Source organism: Lolium rigidum, chromosome 7, assembly GCF_022539505.1.
Source record: "Lolium rigidum isolate FL_2022 chromosome 7, APGP_CSIRO_Lrig_0.1, whole genome shotgun sequence".
NCBI lineage: Eukaryota > Viridiplantae > Streptophyta > Magnoliopsida > Poales > Poaceae > Lolium > Lolium rigidum.
In genome coordinates, this window is record NC_061514.1 from 38,587,746 (window position 1) to 38,607,320 (window position 19,575).

General features: G+C 45.3%; 3 protein-coding genes and 1 long non-coding RNA gene across 5 annotated transcripts; 3 read left to right on the top strand and 1 right to left on the bottom strand.

Annotated features, from left to right (window-relative positions):
- Nucleotides 1-1,955: 1,955 nt before the first annotated feature.
- On the top strand, nt 1,956-3,790 carry LOC124675146 (ribosomal RNA processing protein 1 homolog). The gene has a single exon (XM_047211216.1). It carries the CDS (start codon nt 1,956-1,958, stop codon nt 3,606-3,608), a length of 1,653 nt encoding a protein of 550 aa, XP_047067172.1. The 3' UTR covers nt 3,609-3,790.
- A 4,213-nt stretch (nt 3,791-8,003) lies between these two features.
- Nucleotides 8,004-13,137, bottom strand: LOC124677007. 2 transcript variants are annotated; one of them, XR_006993906.1, is made up of 6 exons: nt 12,910-13,137; nt 12,081-12,245; nt 11,797-11,958; nt 11,543-11,617; nt 11,069-11,140; nt 8,004-10,435 (listed from the first exon to the last, which is right to left on the bottom strand). It is a non-coding gene; the product is annotated as an uncharacterized LOC124677007 (long non-coding RNA). The 2 variants fall into 2 exon arrangements; XR_006993905.1 differs by having other exon boundaries at nt 11,069-11,617.
- A 636-nt stretch (nt 13,138-13,773) lies between these two features.
- LOC124671208 (RING-H2 finger protein ATL43-like) lies at nt 13,774-14,325 on the top strand. Its single transcript, XM_047207616.1, has one exon. It carries the CDS (start codon nt 13,774-13,776, stop codon nt 14,323-14,325), a length of 552 nt encoding a protein of 183 aa, XP_047063572.1.
- Nucleotides 14,326-15,846: 1,521 nt separating this feature from the next.
- Nucleotides 15,847-16,326, top strand: LOC124679050 (heavy metal-associated isoprenylated plant protein 27-like). Its single transcript, XM_047214879.1, has one exon. It carries the CDS (start codon nt 15,847-15,849, stop codon nt 16,324-16,326), a length of 480 nt encoding a protein of 159 aa, XP_047070835.1.
- Nucleotides 16,327-19,575: the final 3,249 nt, after the last annotated feature.

Sequence of the window (19,575 nt, forward strand, 5' to 3'; positions counted from 1 at the left end):
CAAAAATGTCTCATGCCCATATTTTTATTCCGTGTTCTGGCGCTATCTACTTCCATTGTGGTGATAAGGTCGTCACTCTATTGTATCAGTTATCCTTTGAGTAATACAGGTGATGTTCAAACTGCTGCAGAAAAAAATATTAAAGTGCTATTTTTTTAACTACATGCATAATTCATCATAACATCAAGGTGGTTTGTAGAGCTGATATCGTGCTTTCCGCATGATATTAAAGTATTATTTGTTCATACGTACAAGCTGTTTGTTCTACATAGTTATTATGTCCTAAGATCTGGAACAATACCTCTCTATGCGTAAAAGTATGCATAGTTGAACTGCATGGTATGTCAGCCCAAAATTCTTTTTTAGTTCTTTTGATTTTCTGTGCTTCGTGGGGTTGAACTGCATGTGTTAGTTGATGCATGAAGACCAACACACGGGAAAGGGAAAATAAAGATTACCAATAAAGATCCGAGACACAGAAGTGATTTTCCGACTTCTCGATCTCCCCTTGCAAATTTGCTCATGACCTTTCACCACTACCATGAGGGCTCCTTAAAGGTAGACACTTCATTATGTGATATAGAGAAAGGTTCTGGCTTCTACAACCATCCAGCAGAACCGATGCTCAAACCTACTTATATTCTGAAACCGATGAGTTTAATCCTTTGGCACAATTCGTCCAATCTCAGGTGCATAACGGGATCAGGGCTATTGTGGCGGAGCAGTTTCCTTGGCTAACATATTGTTTGTCGAAATGACACACATGCTTATCTTCTCAAGAACATCCAGATAAATGCCACTGTAATCACAACTGTTGTTTCCCTTTGCAGAACAGTGGGAAATTTTTGAAACATCAAAGAGATGTTATTCTGTCAAATGTTGTAGTAGAATGAAGTGGACTGCAAGTGAATCAATGGTTTTGTCTTTGAGCATCAACCTCATAGCAATTTCCCTAAGAATTGTTGATCCATTTGGAATGCTTTGTGGTCTCACTATTTTACTGTGTTATTTTTAAAAGTACTAAAAATGTAATTCTTGAAAGCTCTCACAAAATATTTTAAAAATCATATTTCATGGTGTGTGGACCCATTCTGAGACCATATGAATGCTTCAGATTCTTAGATCACATGAATACTTACCAATGATGGATTTCTATTCAAGACGACCATAATGCGCTTAACCTGATTTACTCTATGATTCTCATTTGTCTCTGAACTTATCATATCAAAATACTTTGATGCTAATTCCCGCCGCAACGCGCGGGGAATCATCTAGTATGTATAATGGTTGGTCCATCGAGTGTTGTTTTGTGCTTTTAGTGTGTATGGGCGAAGCTCCGTTTGGCTAGGCTGACAATGGCGGCGTCGTGGGTATCGTAACCTTGTTGAAGGCGACGTCGCTGCAAATCTCTTGCGCCTACATAAATGTTCCGGCGGAAACCCTAGATCTGGGTGCAATCATGGAGCGGTGTTGCATCTCTCAAATCAACGACGACGACAAGCGGGGTCGTGTCTGAAATACCATCTGTATCTATTTGATTCCCTCTTGTATCACCACTGTAAATTGAGATCCAGATCATGGGTATAGTTGGGGCATACCATAAGATCCTGATGAGATTTTCTTTTTTCATTATCGAGTTTATAGGTGTATGATGGCTTGAGGTTGTTTTATGTCCACAAACCCGGCTCAAATAATTTGGGGCCAGCGATCCAGTAGATGAGTAGATCGGCCGAAAGGGCGCCCGAGATCGACGGTGCATATTTCGCCGTGTGACGTCGCGGCATGACCTAACCTGACCGGGCGACCAGGCCCACCTGTCAGTCTAACACCCATACGCATCCGACCGGGCACCGGAAAATAAAAATCGAAACAAGGTCATTTCAAACGCCGAAACCCTCCCGGATCAAAACGCTAGGGTTCCATCCACTATCCCCTCTCTTCCTCCACCACCCCCCATGGCCGCCGCCGCCGCCGCCTCGGCCGAGGCCGCCGCCATCACGCGGCGCCTCGCCTCCTGCAACACCGCCGCCCGCGAGCGCGCCGTGCGGCACCTGCTCTCGGACTTCCTGCCGGCCTCGGCGGCGCACCTCTCCGCCGCCGACCTGCTCAAGCTCTGGAAGGGCCTCTTCTTCTGCTTCTGGCACGCCGACAAGCCGCTCTACCAGTCCGACCTCGCCTCCCGCCTCGCCGCCGCCGTCTCCGCCGCGCCCTCGCCCGCCGCCGCCGCCGCCTTCCTCTCCGCCTACCTCACCACCATCTGCCGCGAGTGGCCCCACATCGACGTGCACCGCCTCGACAAGTTCTACCTCCTCAACCGCCGCTTCCTCCGCCACGCCTTCCTCTTCCTCGCCGCCCGCGCCTTCGCGCCCGACGTCACCGCCCAGATCGTCTCCGTCCTCTCGGAGAAGGCCCTCCTGCCGGAATCCAACAACTCCACCTCTCGAGGACTCGGGTACCATGTCGCCGATGCGTTCCTCGACGAGCTCATGCCTGTGCTCCCCATCAGCTTACCGTCCATGGAGCTGCTGCTGGACCCGTTCTTCTCTGTTTTGGAGAAGTCCACCGACAGGGTGCTGGTCAGCAAGGTCAGGTCCAGCTTGTTCGAGAGGTTTCTCGAGAGCGGCGCTCAGTTGCTTGAGATGCTGAAGAATGGTCAATCAGCCGAGAAGGGGAGTGTGGAGGAGAAGCTTGGCAAGGTTGGACTGCTGTTTGGGTTCAGCAAGAGGTTCGTGGAGATCGGGGCCAAGGCCGAGACCGTGCAGGGAAACCGGAAGACGCTGTTTGGGCTGAGGGATGCCTTTGTTAAGCTCGAGAAGGGATTGGAGCTGTCTGGGATCGAGATCTCCGCGCCAGAGTTTGAGGGTGCGGAGGTGCCAGTCGTCACAGTGGTAGAGAATGGCATGGATTTGGATGAGGCAAAGGTGGAAAAGAAGAAGAAGAAAAAGGCCAAGAAGGTTGCGGTAGTTGAAGGTGGGGATGCGGCCAAGGTTCTGAAGCAAGAGAAGAAGGTGAAGAAAGACAAGAACAAGAAGGAGAAAAAAGAAAAGAAGAAGAAAGACAAGGTGGAGGTTGTTGATGGCAGTGAGCAGAGTGCAGATGCCTCTGCAGAGGACCAGCAGATGGGCGATGCCTCTGATGTCATTACGTTTGATGAGGTGGTGATGTCCAATCTTCAGAAGCAGTTTGAGAAGGCTGCAGAAGAAGCTGGGATGCCGGCGACACCAGCTACTCTGAAAGTGGAAAAGAAGAGGAAGCGTTCAAAGTCGGCTGATAGGTCATCAGCAGTTTCTGGTGGAAATGCTGGTGGTGAAGGTAATGCTCTTGCTCAGGAAGGGGATAAGAGCAGCAAGAGAGTCAGGTTCTCGATGAAGAGTAATCTGGTTTGGAAGCCTCAGACTCCTCTGCCACCACAGTGCTTGAGGCTCCCACCATCTGCTACTCCAAGAGGGAGTGCACTGAAAAGCGGAGTTCAGCCTGGGCCAATAAGAGAAAGCTCCACTCCGGTGAAGAAGAACAAGCCAAAAGTAAAATCAGCAAAGAAGATGTTGAAGAAGAGCCCTTCCTCAGCTGTGAAGCGCCTGCGGAAGTTGCAAAACTTCTCTGCTTGAACTCATGAATGTATGATGGAATGTCGGCTATACCATCATGCTTTTTAAATTATGTTTTTATCATAACTTAATTCTTCCTCATTAGGTAGTCGTATACACTGTTGGCTTGCTACTTTTTCATTTTTGATGGATTGCTTAATGATATGTCTCGTCATAGTGCATTCATTATAATCATGTGATCATTGTTTGGTAGTAGCAGTAGCCCTTTCAATCTCTGGGCACTGTATGAGGCTCTCTGATTCTTTCTTCATATCTTGTCTCTACCACGACAATATTTAGTGCAGTTTACAGTGTTATGGTACTTCCTGCACAATGTCATATTGTTAGACAGTCTGATTGTATTATCTGCCGTGTTGTTTCCTTTTGAGGAAGTTAGACTTCACACTGCTTAGAATTACTACTGGTTTATGACATGAAGAAACCTTGCATGATGAAGATTGCCCATGATGTATTTTTGCTTCTGGCACTACAATAAGATGTGCAATGCCCCTGATTGCCCTGTTACCCTGCTTCTACCTATGGATCTAACATCTGTGTTGATCTGGTCTAGCCTTTGTAACTTTTGATGCATTTCTTTTGATGCAATATATAGTGCTTCCATGATAATCATGCGATGATCATTGTTTGCAGTGGCCCTTTCAACCTCTAGATATTGTATGAGACTCTCTGATCATTCCCTTTTGGTTCTGTTTTCTCTTTATCATGACAATGTCTTTAGTGCAGCTTGTGATCTATTATGGATTGCTTCCTGCATAATGTCATATTGTTAGTGGTTAATACATGCTGCTTGTTTTCTCTCTCCTGTGATGTTTTGTGTTAAGGAGTTACATTACTGTACTTTGTAATGCTGCTGGTACATGGCATGAAGAAGTATGGTGAAGTTAGCCTCGATATATTTTGCTTCTTCCATTATACTTTGATGGCCAATGAGGCTCTCTGATTGCTCCCTTTTGGTTCTAACTTCATATCTTGTCTCTACCATGATAATACTTGGTGCAGTTCACAATCTATTATGGCTACTTCCTTCATAATGTCATATTGTTGTTAGTGGTGAAGACAGGCTGATTGAATTTCTTCTGATGCAATATATACTGCGTTCATGATAATCGTACAGTGATCATTGTTTGGTAGTAGCCCTTTCAACCTCTAGATATTGTATGAGGCTCTCTGATTATTCCCTTTTGGTTCTATCTTCTTTTTATCATGACAATGTGTTAGTGCAGCTTGTGATTTATCATGGATTGCTTCCTCCACAGTGTCTATTGTTAGTTGTTAAGACAGGCTGGTTGTTCTTTCTGTGCCGTGATATTTCATTTTGAGGAGTTATGTCCTTACGTTACAGTAATTAGTAATGCTGCTGGTACATGGCATGAAGAAGCATGGTGTAAGATAGTCTTGATATGTTTTGCATCTGTCATTATACATTTATGCTTTGATATGTTTTGCATCTGTCATTATACATTTATACTTTGATATGTTTTGCATGTCATTATACTTTGCGCAAGGTTCCCTAATTGTCTGGATATTGTATGAGGCTCTTATTGCTTCCTTTTGGTTTTTGTTTCATATCTTCTCTGTACCACGACAATACTTGTTGCAGTTTACAATCTATTATGGACACTTCATAATGTCATATTGTTGTTAGTGGTGAAGACAGGCTAATTGTATTGTCTGTGGCTTGATGTTTCCATTTGGAAGTTAGACTTGACACTGCTTAGAATACTACTGCTATATGGCATGAAGAAACCTTGCATCATGATGTATTCTGCTAGTATAATTAGATGGGCAATGCCCCCTGAGTCCCTTGTTACTGTGCTTCTGTGTTGATCTGGTCTGAAAAATTTTCTAACTGATAGTTCTTGTATCTTTTGATGCATTTCCTTTAAGAGACATGTGATGCAATTTATGGGCAAACTGATCTGTACTTCAGTTCATCGTGCAACTCAGCACAGATTATATGCATGACCATGTGTGTTCAGTAATTCTGTTCAAATACCTTAGCTCAGGATGTGCCTATGTAGTCCTGGATTTTTTTTTTGACTAAACTATGTTGGCATTTTGACCAAGCTTTGTTGGTTTAGTCTTTTACCAATCGTGCGATTTTAACAATCAGATGCATTTTTCGATCTTAAGCAATGTTTCATCTTGTGAGTTGTGACTGCTGATGTTTGGTGGTCATGAAGATGTACGCAATGTTTAAACTCTGTCTTCTTTGCTCAGTTGAGACTTCTTGCTGCCTAGATGCTTCATAAACTGCTGCTAATATTCCCTAGCTCATCTTTGACCTGAACCCATCAGTGTCTTAGTTCAAACTAGATTTAGGGTGCGCCTTGGCGCACGATCCCGTGAAATTTTGTATAACAGTTATAAAAATGAGGTGAGAAAATGATAACGCCTTCCTCCGTGGATGACATGCTTTCTTCTCGTCGACAGCGCCAGCGCAGCACCATTGATTTCCCTCTAGTACCACTATTATCTCTACCTCTTTGGCACGGGTTGCCGGGATGTAAATTTAACACTGTGGATGGAGAAGGGAAGATAAGAAATTAGCATCCACTGTTGTGTTGTGGAACATGACAGCAAAAAGCGAAGGCAGGGCAGAAGAAAATCGAGAGGACAACTCGACCGAACGCCAACTGATCTGCCGGTCAGTGGTATGTTACTTTTCCCTGTATAATCTCTACGGAATAATGTATTACTCGGAGTCAAGATATATAGTATTATCGGAATTTTGCTTGTACCACCGACTGCACTTCAGTTTACCTATCCTACTGAAGTGGTAACCTTTTAATTGTTACAACTGACTGAACTTCCATTTCAGTTTACCTATCCTACCAATAACTTTATTTGTAAAAGCTTCATACATGAAAAACAATCCAATTGAATTTTAGTTTCACTTTGCTAACCCTACGAAATTTTGGTTCTAGAGCTTGTTTATCCTACTTAGGTATATCCATTGATTGCAACTACACGCAGAGAGCACAATGGACAAAGATAGAGAACTGGAAGGTTCTATAAAAAAAATTCCAACCAAACTAAACATATAGTAGATATAGGACATGGCCAACACACTGGGAGGCTCGCCTTGTTGGTTCAGTAGTATAAGATAATGTGTGGTATGAAAATAAAATATGAAACACTAAATAAAGTGAGGAAAATAATCAGCACTAATTATTGCAGTGCCTTAAAGCTAGTTCACATAGAGTAATCGACTAAGCTAATTCATATATGTCTTACAGAACTAACGAAATGTTAAGAATGGATAGAAGGATGGATCCGGTCCAGTTCTTTTGTTAGTGAGATTGTCTATGGAGTAATAATGCATATAAGGAATGGAAATCATAATCCTTCCAAAGAAAAAGAGCAGATATATAATTTCTATTCATTCGGCTGCTGCATATAAGCTCCAGATTTCTACAACAGACAAAAAATAATGATATTTAGTCAACAAATAATAGCAGATTGTTTGCCTACAATGCATCAGTTAGCTCGCGAGTTTGGCCTCATAAGTCATAACAATGGACTAATACAACCTAAATCTTTTTCTCTACACCAGAACAACTGTCTCCCTAGATCTCCAGGTGTCGGCGTTTAACCGAAGCGAAAGTGCAGGATAGGAACAAAACATCATCACATATATAAATTAGTATTGGCTCTAGCTATGCACAATCTTACAGTGCATTAGAAAATTATCACAAATTATCTAAGACCATAGATAACATGAGCTTATTTGCTTTTCTAGAAATGCACCAAACATCTCTGGACAATGCTTGAATCGTTGAATCGTTTTCTCAGACCAGTGAGAGTATATACCTCCCCATTCCATGGTCCGTACCTAATCAAAAGCAGGTACTGAGCATAAGAACAAGGGCAAACAGTAGAGCAGGATCCTAAACCCAATAGATAATTTGAAGAGCATTCAAAACAGTATCTCTACTGCTATTTGAGGTAACAAATATAATTTTGGTGCAATGACACACAAGCGATAGTACCTCATAGTTTGCTGGTGGTTCAATGGCCCAATTATCTCAAAATGCTTCATGAAGTACAATTGGTACGGAAAAATGTTAGGATGCATCAATCTAACTCTTAGGACTAAAGTAATAGATACGTGACTCAAAAAAGTACCTAGTAGATGTTTCTGCTGGTGTACATGGCATTGTTGACATACAGTCTATGCACATACAAAATACAGAGGGAAATATATGTGCGTAAGTCTAGATTTACTTCTGAATAAGACATGGTGCTTGAATTTCTGAATAAGCCAAGAGGTTTGTACAAATTAGTACTCCCTCCGATTCATATTAATTGACTTCAATATGAATGTATCTAGAACTAAAATGTGTCTAGATACATCCATATTAGAGTCAATTAATATGAACCGGAGGGAGTATAAGCAATACAATTAAGTTAAACAGTACAACTATGATAAAAATAAATAAAGTATCCATGCAATTCTGAAGTACCACTGATTGTTTGAGAAAACTAACAGAGAACAACAACTCAGGGTAATGCCCTTCCTTTTCTCACCAGGGGTTTCTAACTTCAGTTTAATTGCAATTCATATATAATGTAAAATGGTTTCATTTTTTGTACTAACTTCAGTTCAGCTAGAAATTTTAAATCACAGTCTTAAGCCAGGGTAAAACACTGAAGTTGCTACCATGAACCAATCAACAAAACGTAAGACAGGAACACTTCCTAAGAGGAAGATAGCGTGACAAGAGGATACTTACACATAGTAGAGATGCAGCAAGGTACTTAATGCGACAAGAAAGTAGAAGACCCCGGGCTGTTTATGATCCATGGGAAAGAATGCGTGATCAAGAAGTAACGGAAGATCATTTTTTTTCTATATAGGGTCCAGAACTCAATGCATATATGACGGTGGCATAGGTGGAAAACCAAGATAGTAATAGTGCACTTGCTCTATTTAATAAAGAAAGCCGAATGCATCAATTGATGCAGAGGCTGGGGATACCCCATTTCGAAAAAAAGTGCATTTGCTCTATGCAATTAAGTAAAACATCCATGACCCCTAAAAAAAGTAAAATATCCATGAGCAACCATGAATAAATATGTAACATGTACCAAATCACGAATAATAACAATCTGACCTACAAAGAAGTATGCAGTAACATAATTCAATAATGAAAGTACAGTTTGACCTGACATATATATGTGCTAATTTCTTCCATCAAAGGAAAATATGTGCTATTATTTAAACTGGAATGCAAACAAAACACAAGTAGTAATACACAATCATAGAGAAGCTGTTAGAACCATCTTGGGTTCTACCTGACTACCTGAGAATCCAATATATATGGAACCATTTACAGAAAGCAACGACATAGAGACGTTGTGAAGTACTAACAACTATTTACATAGCGACTACAAATCTGGTGGTTTGGGATTCATAATCAGAGATGACCAAGTTACTGCACTGGATGCAGGCGTGGGTAAATTAGAGTGACTTGCTGATGCCCTCCATGCTGAAACTGATTCAACACAACTGAAGAAGGCAGTTACCAGTGATGACTATGACCTAACTAATTCAATCACATATTGTATTGGAAGACGTGTGGGTTAAATTCGGAGAATCCTATTTCATCATAAGATGATATTGCATAGGATAGCACATTCTTACAGCTTTAGCAAGCAAATAAGATCTAGTCTTAGAATAAACCCAATAAAGTTATGGCAGAGCACGACATGCATAAGTAATATAAGAATATATAAGATTTACGATGTCTAGAAAATACTCACTGAAAGCATACATCTAAGGAAGTTCCTTCGCTGAAAGGGAGCTATTCAAAGACGTATTAGATTTTGGGTGCAGTCTCATAAAAAACCAGTTAGATGCAAATGCCAATGCATAAGAGAACATATATCCTAATAAACCATAAACCAACAGATCAATAGTAACCCTAAATGATAGCGCTGCACTAATTACAGAGCAAGTAGAAAATGAACTTAACATAAAATGAATTTAGGAACTTGTTGTTCAAAATGGTAAATAGTAACGACGGTGAGTATATGAATCAACAAATGCTTCAAGGATTTGGTTCTTCTATGAATCTGGTCATCAAACTCCAAATAAATATCAATCAGGGATTCATAGGGTACGCCTTGTATATGAATCAGGATAATGGGCATGCTACTTGCAACATAGTAGAGATTACCGAGATATCTAGTTGTACTCTAATTATGCAAGAAGCTGAACTGACCGCAACCTGAACATTTTATAACATCAGTATGCCTGAGTTACCAGGAATTAGCAAGAAGCATCTAACCGTGAACGCAGCAAGTCTACTCAGAAAGTCAGATGATAGGATAAGGTGGAGGGTATAGACTTGGTAGCTTTGTTGAATCCTACCATAATAGTAAATGTCGAAGAAATCCAGTCGCAGCAGAAAATTCAGAAAACAGAAGGAGCAAATCTAGGAAATCAACACACTACCAACCATACATGAAAACAAATCTAAGAATATTTACTGGTAGCTAACACAAATCATTGGCCTTACAGTTATAAGGAAATAAACAGTGACCGTTTATTGGTAGCTAACACAGATCATTGGCAGGTCAAATCACCATGTTAAACTTTCCAGAAACATAGCTCTTATGCACAAACGGTTAGAAATTATTAATTAGTAAGCTAACTTCGCACATGAACTTTACCAGAAACAGTTAGAAACTTTCCAGAATCTTCTTCACTAAATCAGCAACACACGTCCGCTGATCCCTATGGTTGCACTACCACCTCCCCCCAACCGTCAGTCCTCACCACATCAATATGCATCCTCCCTGATCTGCCATTCTCTTCAGCACTGCAATAAAACCAGTGTGCAAAGATTTGAAATAATCACAGCTCGTACACCAAAACCCCTGAAATCTTCTACTAAACACAGTGTGCAAACCAATTCTATAAAATGAGAAATATATATGAGATGACTTCTTTGTTACCAAAAATAATGGCAGACGATTTATGAGCATACTGAAATTTATATGTACGCAGGTAGAAGTAAGAAGTCTAAGAATTTGAAAATAAAGATATGAACTAATAAAGAAGAAATCAATTATCAGTACCTTCTAAAAAATTGTTATTAGTAAAAGAAACCAGCCTACTGGAAAATATATTGTCTGATTTTTCTAAATAGCCCGTGATTCAGAAGCAAAACAGAAATCTGTCTATATCCATATGCCAGTAGAAGTGACATGCCTGAAGCACACCGCAACCTGAAGTGCTACTTTTTATACTATAATCACATAAGAAAGCTATAAGAACAAAACACCTCTACGTAATATATTGTCAATCCCAACATGTTTTATAGCTCAATTCCATTATTAGGTTGCTCTGCTGTATGCACGAAAGTGGGGGAAAACACGCTATCAATCCTTCTGCACCAAGCATTGTTGAGGCCACAACCTTCAGAACATCTAATTCAAGAGCAGATGCTTACCCTCAAACAGAACACGGTATGAATCAATGGCTTCTCTCCTATGCATTGTTTGCTTGCCTGTCTTCTGTGAATCTAAACAGATTTTAGAAAGTTGACTTCAAATCTTAAAAATTAGTCTAGAAATTAACCCTAGGAATAAGATGGAAAGTAAAAATCAACAAAAGTTAGTCCAATAACCAATGGTAGATGTGTTGACGTGTACATACATCTGTACAAATCCAAAACCATAATGAAGAAAAATAAAACAGCCACAACTTGACGTGTACATACAGTAGCTGTCTTAAACCTCCATCTATTCAGTCAAAAAGTGAAGTAGACAAAAGAGGAGAATTTTTTGGAAACGCTATTGAATAAATACTCAAGCTACCTGAATACAGAAACAATGCCAACAATTACTATGGATTGTTTAGTGTTAAAACTTGAAATACTGGAAATACACTCAAATTACTCTGTATGCAGAAATCAAAACCATACATCAAATAAGAGATGTGGTAATAATTGCTCATTTCCTTCCTAGTCGATCTCCTCTTCCATCACCTGCAGTAATTCCTACAAGATGCGAAATGTTTTTCTTTAGCCATTTCATAGCAGGTTATGTACATAAGACCAAATTAAAGCATCAGATGCACTTGAAGTTGCACTACCAATATCAAATACCTTTTAGCTCAAATATTTTACACTGAGGATCTTTTCAAAGAAAAATAAACATAGTGCTAATAGTTATATACCAGAGTAATGTTTAATGTGGTCGCTGATGTTGCTCTAGGTCTCTCCTTTCAAGCCATCCAACCATTGAAAATGAGGAAACCATCCACATACCATCTCTTGAGGTATATACACCAGCACTTGAACATGCATGTTGTATATGCAACCAACGGACAGAGCAACACCTACAGCAAGAACACAGCAAGGTCACACAATAAACTGTCAAGAAAATACAAAAGTGAGAAGTCAAGAAAACATGAAGAATTGGACATCCGTAACTGAGAAGCGCAATCCATCAGAAGCTCACCACATTCAACATCATATCTTGCGGCACCCAACCCATATTTTCTCGCCGACCCCGGGCAAACGCGTTGCCAGCTGAAGTATTCTGCCCATCACACCTCTCGATGACTGTAATCCAAGGAACCAAGCCACATTGCTTATGAGAGCCACCTCATCTTCAACAAAGAACCTAGCAAAAATAATTCTAGCTGTATTACACCGCTCAAAATTCTTATTGCTGCCCTTGCTGGCCAAGCTATTGATCGGTCCCCAAAGGCACAAGAAAATTGCAGGAGCTGAAAATACCCCCTACTTACCTTACCAGATCTAGACCACACAAAAAAACAAAAAAAAAATCACTTTTTCTACATAAATCAACTACAAAGAAAACTGATGCATATATGTATCCATGCCACATAAACACATACAACCTATTAAGCTTTACTAACTATTTCTCCATCTTTCTTGGTAAAAAGAGACAATCAATTTTTTGCAGCAACCTACAGAATCCAGTATTTCTAGATCCATGGATGTGCAAACATCATGGAGTAAAATTGCTCACGCAGAAGTAAGGAACCATGCCAAGCGAGCTAGGGTAGGGTAGGAAGAAACCAGAAGGGAGAGCTTAAATGGAAATGCCACCAAGGATGAGAGGGACGAGGTGGCATCTTGCTTGGTAGAGGACGAGGGTGGAGGGTCGCTGGCGCCCTGAACCTTGGCCGCCGGGAGTTACCTCCCACGGTTATCTCCTCCGGCCAGCCACGACGCCCCATCGCGGGCACTACCTATTCCTCCTCTGCCTCGTCTACTTTACTACAACAGAAAAACAAAGAGAGAGAGAGAGAGAGATGGACCTGCGAGTGGAGGTGGCGGGGCGTGGCAATCCCCATGGATGCATGCCTGCAGGAGAGGGCCGACGGACTGGCGACCGTGCTCTCCCATCTCACCGGCGAGCGCATCAAGGTCAGTGCAGAAGGGGCTCAGCAGCGGAGCTCGGATGGTCGATCCCTTGCGTGCAGCTCCAGGGGGAGCGGCGGTGGTGGTCCAAGCTCCTTCTCCTTGCGAGGACGAGCGTCGCGAAGGAGACGGCAGGGGCTTGGTGGCTGAGCCGGCGGAGATTGGCGAGAGGAGGAGAAGGAGGGGATTGGGGACGCGGCGGCTGCAGCGATTGGGGATGAGATTTGCTAGGATTTGTCTAGGGCACTGCCTTTTTTTTGTCTCACGCCGGCGTGCAAGTCCAATCTCACAACAACACGTGGACCAAGCGGTAAAGGAGAAGCGAGGCGGACGCGCAGATTTTCCTCGACAAGTGGCTAACGTGGATGCGCTGTGAGAGCCCCATGGGTGTGCAACAATTATACCTTTAGATGTACTCCCTTTGGTCTCTTTTAGTTGACTCAGATTTAGTATAACTTTATACTAAATTTAAGTCAACTAAAAAGGACCTGAGGAAGTATAGATACATTCAAACACGCGATTTTATGTATAGATCCGAACCTGTAACTAATATGGAGCAGAGGAATATGTCATATGCATTACCTATTGATCGGACCAATTTGGCAAATTGTTTTCTTTCGACTGAATAAAAGCAACCCAAATTCCGAAAGCATTTTTTTTCAAAAAAGAATAGTCCGTTCAAAGATAGCTTGCTCTATTTTTAAGCCCCACGACGTCCACCTCCGTTGCGCCCCGAACACGCGCCAGCATGACCAAACAAGATGACCCCGTCGTCGCCGGCCGGTAACGCTGCCGACAACGCGCCGCCGCCCCCGCTAGCCGTAGACGTGATCGTGGGCGTGCTCACGGGCGTCCTCCTGGCGCTGTTCCTCTTCCTCATCTACGCCAAGCACTGCAAGCACCGCGGTCCAGGCGGCGCCCGTGGCGCGCGCGGCCGGCTGCAGGGCCTGGGGTTCGCGGCGTCGTCGACGTGCGACCGGTGCCGCTCCGGCCTGAGCCTGTCCGTGGTCGACGCGCTGCCCGCGGTCAGGTTCGGGGACATGGGCGGCGCGGCGGCGGAGGCGCAGCCGGAGTGCGCGGTGTGCCTGGGCGCGTTCGACGCGGCCGCCGACGAGCTGCTCCGGGTGCTGCCCAAGTGCCGGCACGCGTTCCACGCGGACTGCGTCGACACGTGGCTGGAGGCGCACTCGACGTGCCCCGTCTGCCGCCGCCGCGTCGGCAAGGAGGACGCCTTCGCCGTCATCCCCGAGATGGACGCCGGCTACCCGGGCGGCGAGACGGAGATGCAGATCGTGGTACACCGACCGGCGTGACCGGCCGAGGGAGCGTTGTTGGACGGATGATGGCCTTCCGGTTCACGAGGCTCCGGCTGCTACGCCACCGTCGGTCGTCACGGCGCGGTCTAGCTGGACCGCAATTCATCCATCGTTACATGATCTTGCTTCGTTGCACGCGCGGGAAGTCGCCGGCCGGAGGGAGCGGGCATTTTGATAGATTGGCGCACGTTCGCCGGCCGCCGGAATGTACAACACATGTGTGTATAGTTAGGCGTGCGTGTGCGTGGCGCACCGGTAGAAAACATGGTTCCTCATCTTGTACATGTCCATGTAGTTAAGTAACAATAATGGGGCGAAAAGGTGTGCAAAATTCAGATGGCCAACGGGGAAAGGTTGGTGACCCGTAAAACCGTCCGATCGACTACCTAGGGTAGATCTCGGCCGTCCCGTCTTTTGCACCTGCGTAGCAAAATAATGCATTGTTGATTTCTTTTAGGAAGATGTTACAATTTTGCAGGAAAGTTTCACAACATTTCCAAAATTGGTAATGCAACAAAAAATGGTTATGCAACAAATTACCGCTGCAAAAGCTGTCGGTCGAACCATACCACCACAGATGAACCAGAATCGTCGCAACATCCTGCTTGTGCATTTGTAGCAAACAAACATGTGTTTTAGTATTTTAATTTCATGTATGTAGCATAAAAAACCCGTTAAAAAGCGAACTTGTAGGAGACGCCTAAAATCGTCACATGGTCTCACGTGTGCGTTTGCAACAAAACACATGCAATTTAGACACATATATGAAAAATCAAAAATCTGCAAAAAGAAATTTGTGCTGGAACAACGCCCTCACTGGATTGGGCTCGCTGGGACTTAGATCGAGCGACCTGAACGCGTTCATGTTGGAACCCCATCTTCTCGAACTCAAAGTACGCTGGAAAGCCCGATCCACCCAATTACACACATGCCTCAAAATGGCCTGTGGCTGTCTCTGTCCCCCCTTCTTCTGCAATAGCTTAACCACACTTGCCATATGGTGATTGAGCGACTCTGTTTCTGTACCTGCTGCTGTGGTTGCGGACAAGGAGACTCGACTGCAAAGAAGAGGCTAGGGAAGTCTAAGCAGCAAGCAAGCGAAATGTACGATGACTCGTCTTCATCTTCTGTCTCTGTTGTACTCCTCCTCCTGATTACTACAGATTTGGCCCAACTCCCCGCAAAAAAAAATGATTACTAGAGATTATATATTCGAAATAATTTGTGTTTGGTGGCGCCAATCTATTTTGGGTTGATGTGGCGGCCTCCTGCAAGACGTGGAGGTCTTGGGTCTTCTCGCGCGCTGCCGAGGTGTGGTTCCTGTCCCGATCATGTCGATCCAGAGAGCAGGCGCGCCATCTCCGTCCTCCTACGATCTTCTCACACGCACTCAAATGCCCCAACTGGAATTCCGCGCCAACTTTGTCCATTGCCCGCGCACCTATATATACATATCTCCTCTTTCGTCTCGTCTCGTCTTATTTCACAGCTTGATCACTTGCAACGAACTGAGTGGTGATGGGTATCCTGGACGCTCTGTCGGAGACGGGCTGGTTCCCGACGCTGCGTAGGCATCGCTACATAAAGAAGCGGCCGCAGCTGCAGACCGTGAAGATGAAGGTCCGGATGGACTGCGAGGGCTGCGAGCGCCGGGTCCGGAACGCCGTCCGCCACCTCAAGGGCGTCACCGCCGTCGAGCTGCTCCCCAAGCAGAACAAGGTGACGGTGACGGGCTACATCGCCGACCCCGGCAAGGTCATGCGGCGGGTGGCGCGCAAGACCGGGAAGCGGGTGGAGGCGTGGCCGTACGCGCCCTACGACGCCGTGCCGCACCCCTACGTGCCCGGCGCCTACGACAAGAAGGCGCCCCCCGGCTACGTCAGGAACGTCGTGGCGGATCCCGACGCCGCGCCGCGGGCGCTCGCGTCGCCCACGGAGGTAGGGTACACGGAGGCCTTCTCCGACGACAACCCGAACGCGGCGTGCACCATCATGTAGATAACCGTCTTCCACAGAGAAATGAGATTCGGCCGTCGAGGATATACAGTGCAGGTTGCTACCGTTGAATTTGCACCGTTTGCTGCCTCACGACTTGGGACGGAGGGAGCATATAGCTTGAAACTGAACGAATAGTGATATCGTGCACGCCGGAAAAGCCACTTTCATCTAGCAGTCGTGTAAAACTACTTTTGTACAGCTCCATCTAGTGAGCGAACCTGTAGATTATTGTACTTGAAGGTTGTGGTTTCATGTGAACAGAGTACTATATATGTTACTCCACCCTCTTACTTAGTGCAACTTTACACTAAATCAACAGTAACTAATTAAATTCATTTTCCCCCAATGAATTGGGTAGTGTAAATTAATGGTACAAATTGTGATGCTCCATACACTAGTACAAAAACGGCTAAAAGATTTGACCTTTAGTACCGGTTTTTTTAAGAACCGGTACTAAAGGCTGCATTAGTACCGGTTTAACTGCCTAGGTCGCCGAGAAATTTTAATACATGTTCGTGTTACGAACCGGTACGAAAGGGTTTGACGCCAAATTTGAGATGGAGGTGGGACCAGCGCTGCACCTTTAGTACCGGTTCATATAAAGAACCGGTACTAAAGGGTCTCCTAGCCTATTTCTTCACCCGAGCCACCGAGCCAGCTCCATTTTTCCTTCTCTCTCACATTTCCAAATATTTTTCACCTCTCACACTCCAACAAATCTCCATTTTTCTCCACCATTTTGTCAAGATTGACGGCACCCATCTATCCAAGGGTTAGCAATATCATCATTTCTTCCGGCGTTCTTAATTTAGCTCATTTATTTGCTAGTTTAACTCGTATCATTTTTCTAGTGCTAGCAAGGTGTTCGATGAAACGCCGAAGTTAGGGATTTCATTCTTTTTATATGCAATTTGAGCTCAAATTAAAGTATAATTTGTTGGTTTTAGTATCGTCCTCGTCCTCACCGCCATTGTCGTTGCCTAATCGACGGTACCTCGGAGGAGGGATCCTCACGAGGGGAGAAGAAGTAGGGGCCATAGGGCGGAGTGCACACGGGACGGTGGTACGCGAGTTACCCAGCTTCGGAACACCTGCACGATGATAGGGCCTACTGCTGCTTGTCTGGAATTATCTGGGCGCTTTCGCGTTGTTACAATGAGTTGTGGTTGTGCCTCTAGGGCTCCCGGGATCCGGCTTATAAAGGCGCACGGATCTAGGGTTTACATGGAGAGTCCTAGCCGGAATACAAGTTGCCTAACTACGGTACAATATCTTGCCGTGTACGTCAAGGATCCGCCTTCCTCTAAGTACGTGCTGGATCCGAATACTTCATGGGCCGTCACGGATCCGGCTTCCTTCGTAGGTCGGTTGAGATCCGGCTTCCTGTTCCTGAGCTGGACTTCATCCTTCAGGATCTACAGCAACTGGGCCGCCCGATGGGCCACATGCCTCACCACCATCTATGGGCCACCCGGGCTTGCCGGATCTAGGCCATGCCATTGATATACCCATAAAGTATACCCACAACAGTAGCCCCCGAAGTTCTCCGAGATTCATCATTCCTCCGACTTCATTCAGCTCGGATCCGAAGAGAATCTTGAAGAGCTTCAAAAACTTTTACTTGATTCCGGGTTCATTCACTCGGAACTCCTTCGTCCTCAGATTAGGTATCGCAACGGAGATTCCGCTTTTCCCGCGCACAACCTCCTTTTTTCCCGCGCTAAATTTTCGCAGATGCAAATCTTTAGCCGGAAATTTCGGGAGTGCATGGTTAAGTTACCTCCACGTCGTTTTACCGCACTTGACCTAAGACACGTGTCATCCATCCAACGGTGCGACCGTTCCGTTTCCACCGTCGGATCCGAATCCCGAATCTTCGCGCGTGGCCTATAAATACCCCGCGGCTCGGTAACTCTTCATTCTTTCACCGCACCTTATCACTTCATCTTCTTCCTCGCACCGCGCCGCCCGACAGATCTCAACTCCGGCGAACCTTCCACGCGGGAGCTTCACGCGCCGCCGTCTCAAGCCTCTCCTCCAACCAAGATCGCTACGGTTGACCAAGAAATCAACTCCGCCGCCGATTTGTGGTCATCGGAGGCTCGAAGCCGCCAGTTTGCTGACCTCCACTTCGCCGGAACTTCGCCGGACCGTCGCGCCATTGCCGGTACGTGCACCGGACTTGTAGAAGAAGAAGTAGCTGTAGCATAGATTTTTCGGTTACTCAACTTAGCTCACATGGGTGCAGCCGGAAGCATGCCTCACGGTTCTCCTCACAGTACTGGTAGTTCTCCGAGTAACCCGGATCCCGGTGCCGTGGAACCGATTTGCCCGGATCCCATTGCGTACCTACCACCATATGTTTCCGACGTTAGGCTTGCTCAACCATTCTCCGCCTCTTCCAGTACTTTATTAGGCCGGATCCCAACAGCCCAGGAGCTCGAAGAGGAGCTACAAGGCCAAGCTAGAATGGCAGCCAAGGTACAAGAGGCGGAAAACAAAAAAGCTTCCAAGGCCCGGAGCCGTGAAGGGGTGCGGGGTCAATGGTGGCCCTGCGAGACAACAGACGCGGAGCTCCGGGAACTCCAAAATGAAGGCATGATCTCCGAACATTGGAGTTTCACGCGCGACTCCGACGTTCCCAAGCCCGACACAGACGAACGTGTCATGACGAAGGCGTGGGTCGAGCGCGGATTATCGCTCCCTTGCTCGGAGTTCTTCCTCTCCGTCCTCGACACGTACGGGCTCCAGCCCCACAACATCTGCCCCAACTCCTACCTTCTGCTCTCAAACTTCGCTACTCTTTGCGAGGGGCATCTCGGAATTCGACCCGACATCAAACTATGGCAATTCTTTTTCCGAGTGAAGAAGGAGACGAAGGACAAGGTCATGCTCAACTGCGGAAGTATGACGTTCATGCTCCGCTCTGGTCGGATGTATCCTCCTCACGACTCCCACGAATCCGTCCGGTATTGGAACGCCGGATGGTTTTATGTGAAGAACGCGCCAGTTCCAAGCGTCCATGACGGACTCCCGCCCTTCAGCAACACGCCTCCGGAAGAATTGGCGAGCTGGAGCTTCATCCCCACACTTGCCCAGACGCCCATATTGGAGAAGGCCGCGCGGAGGATTTCCTGGTTAGTTCATGATGGACTAACCGGAGCCCAGCTCACCCTCAGCTGGTTCACGCGGAGGATCCAACCTTTGCGCTACAACGCACGTCTGATGTGCGCGTACACTGGGGCTGAC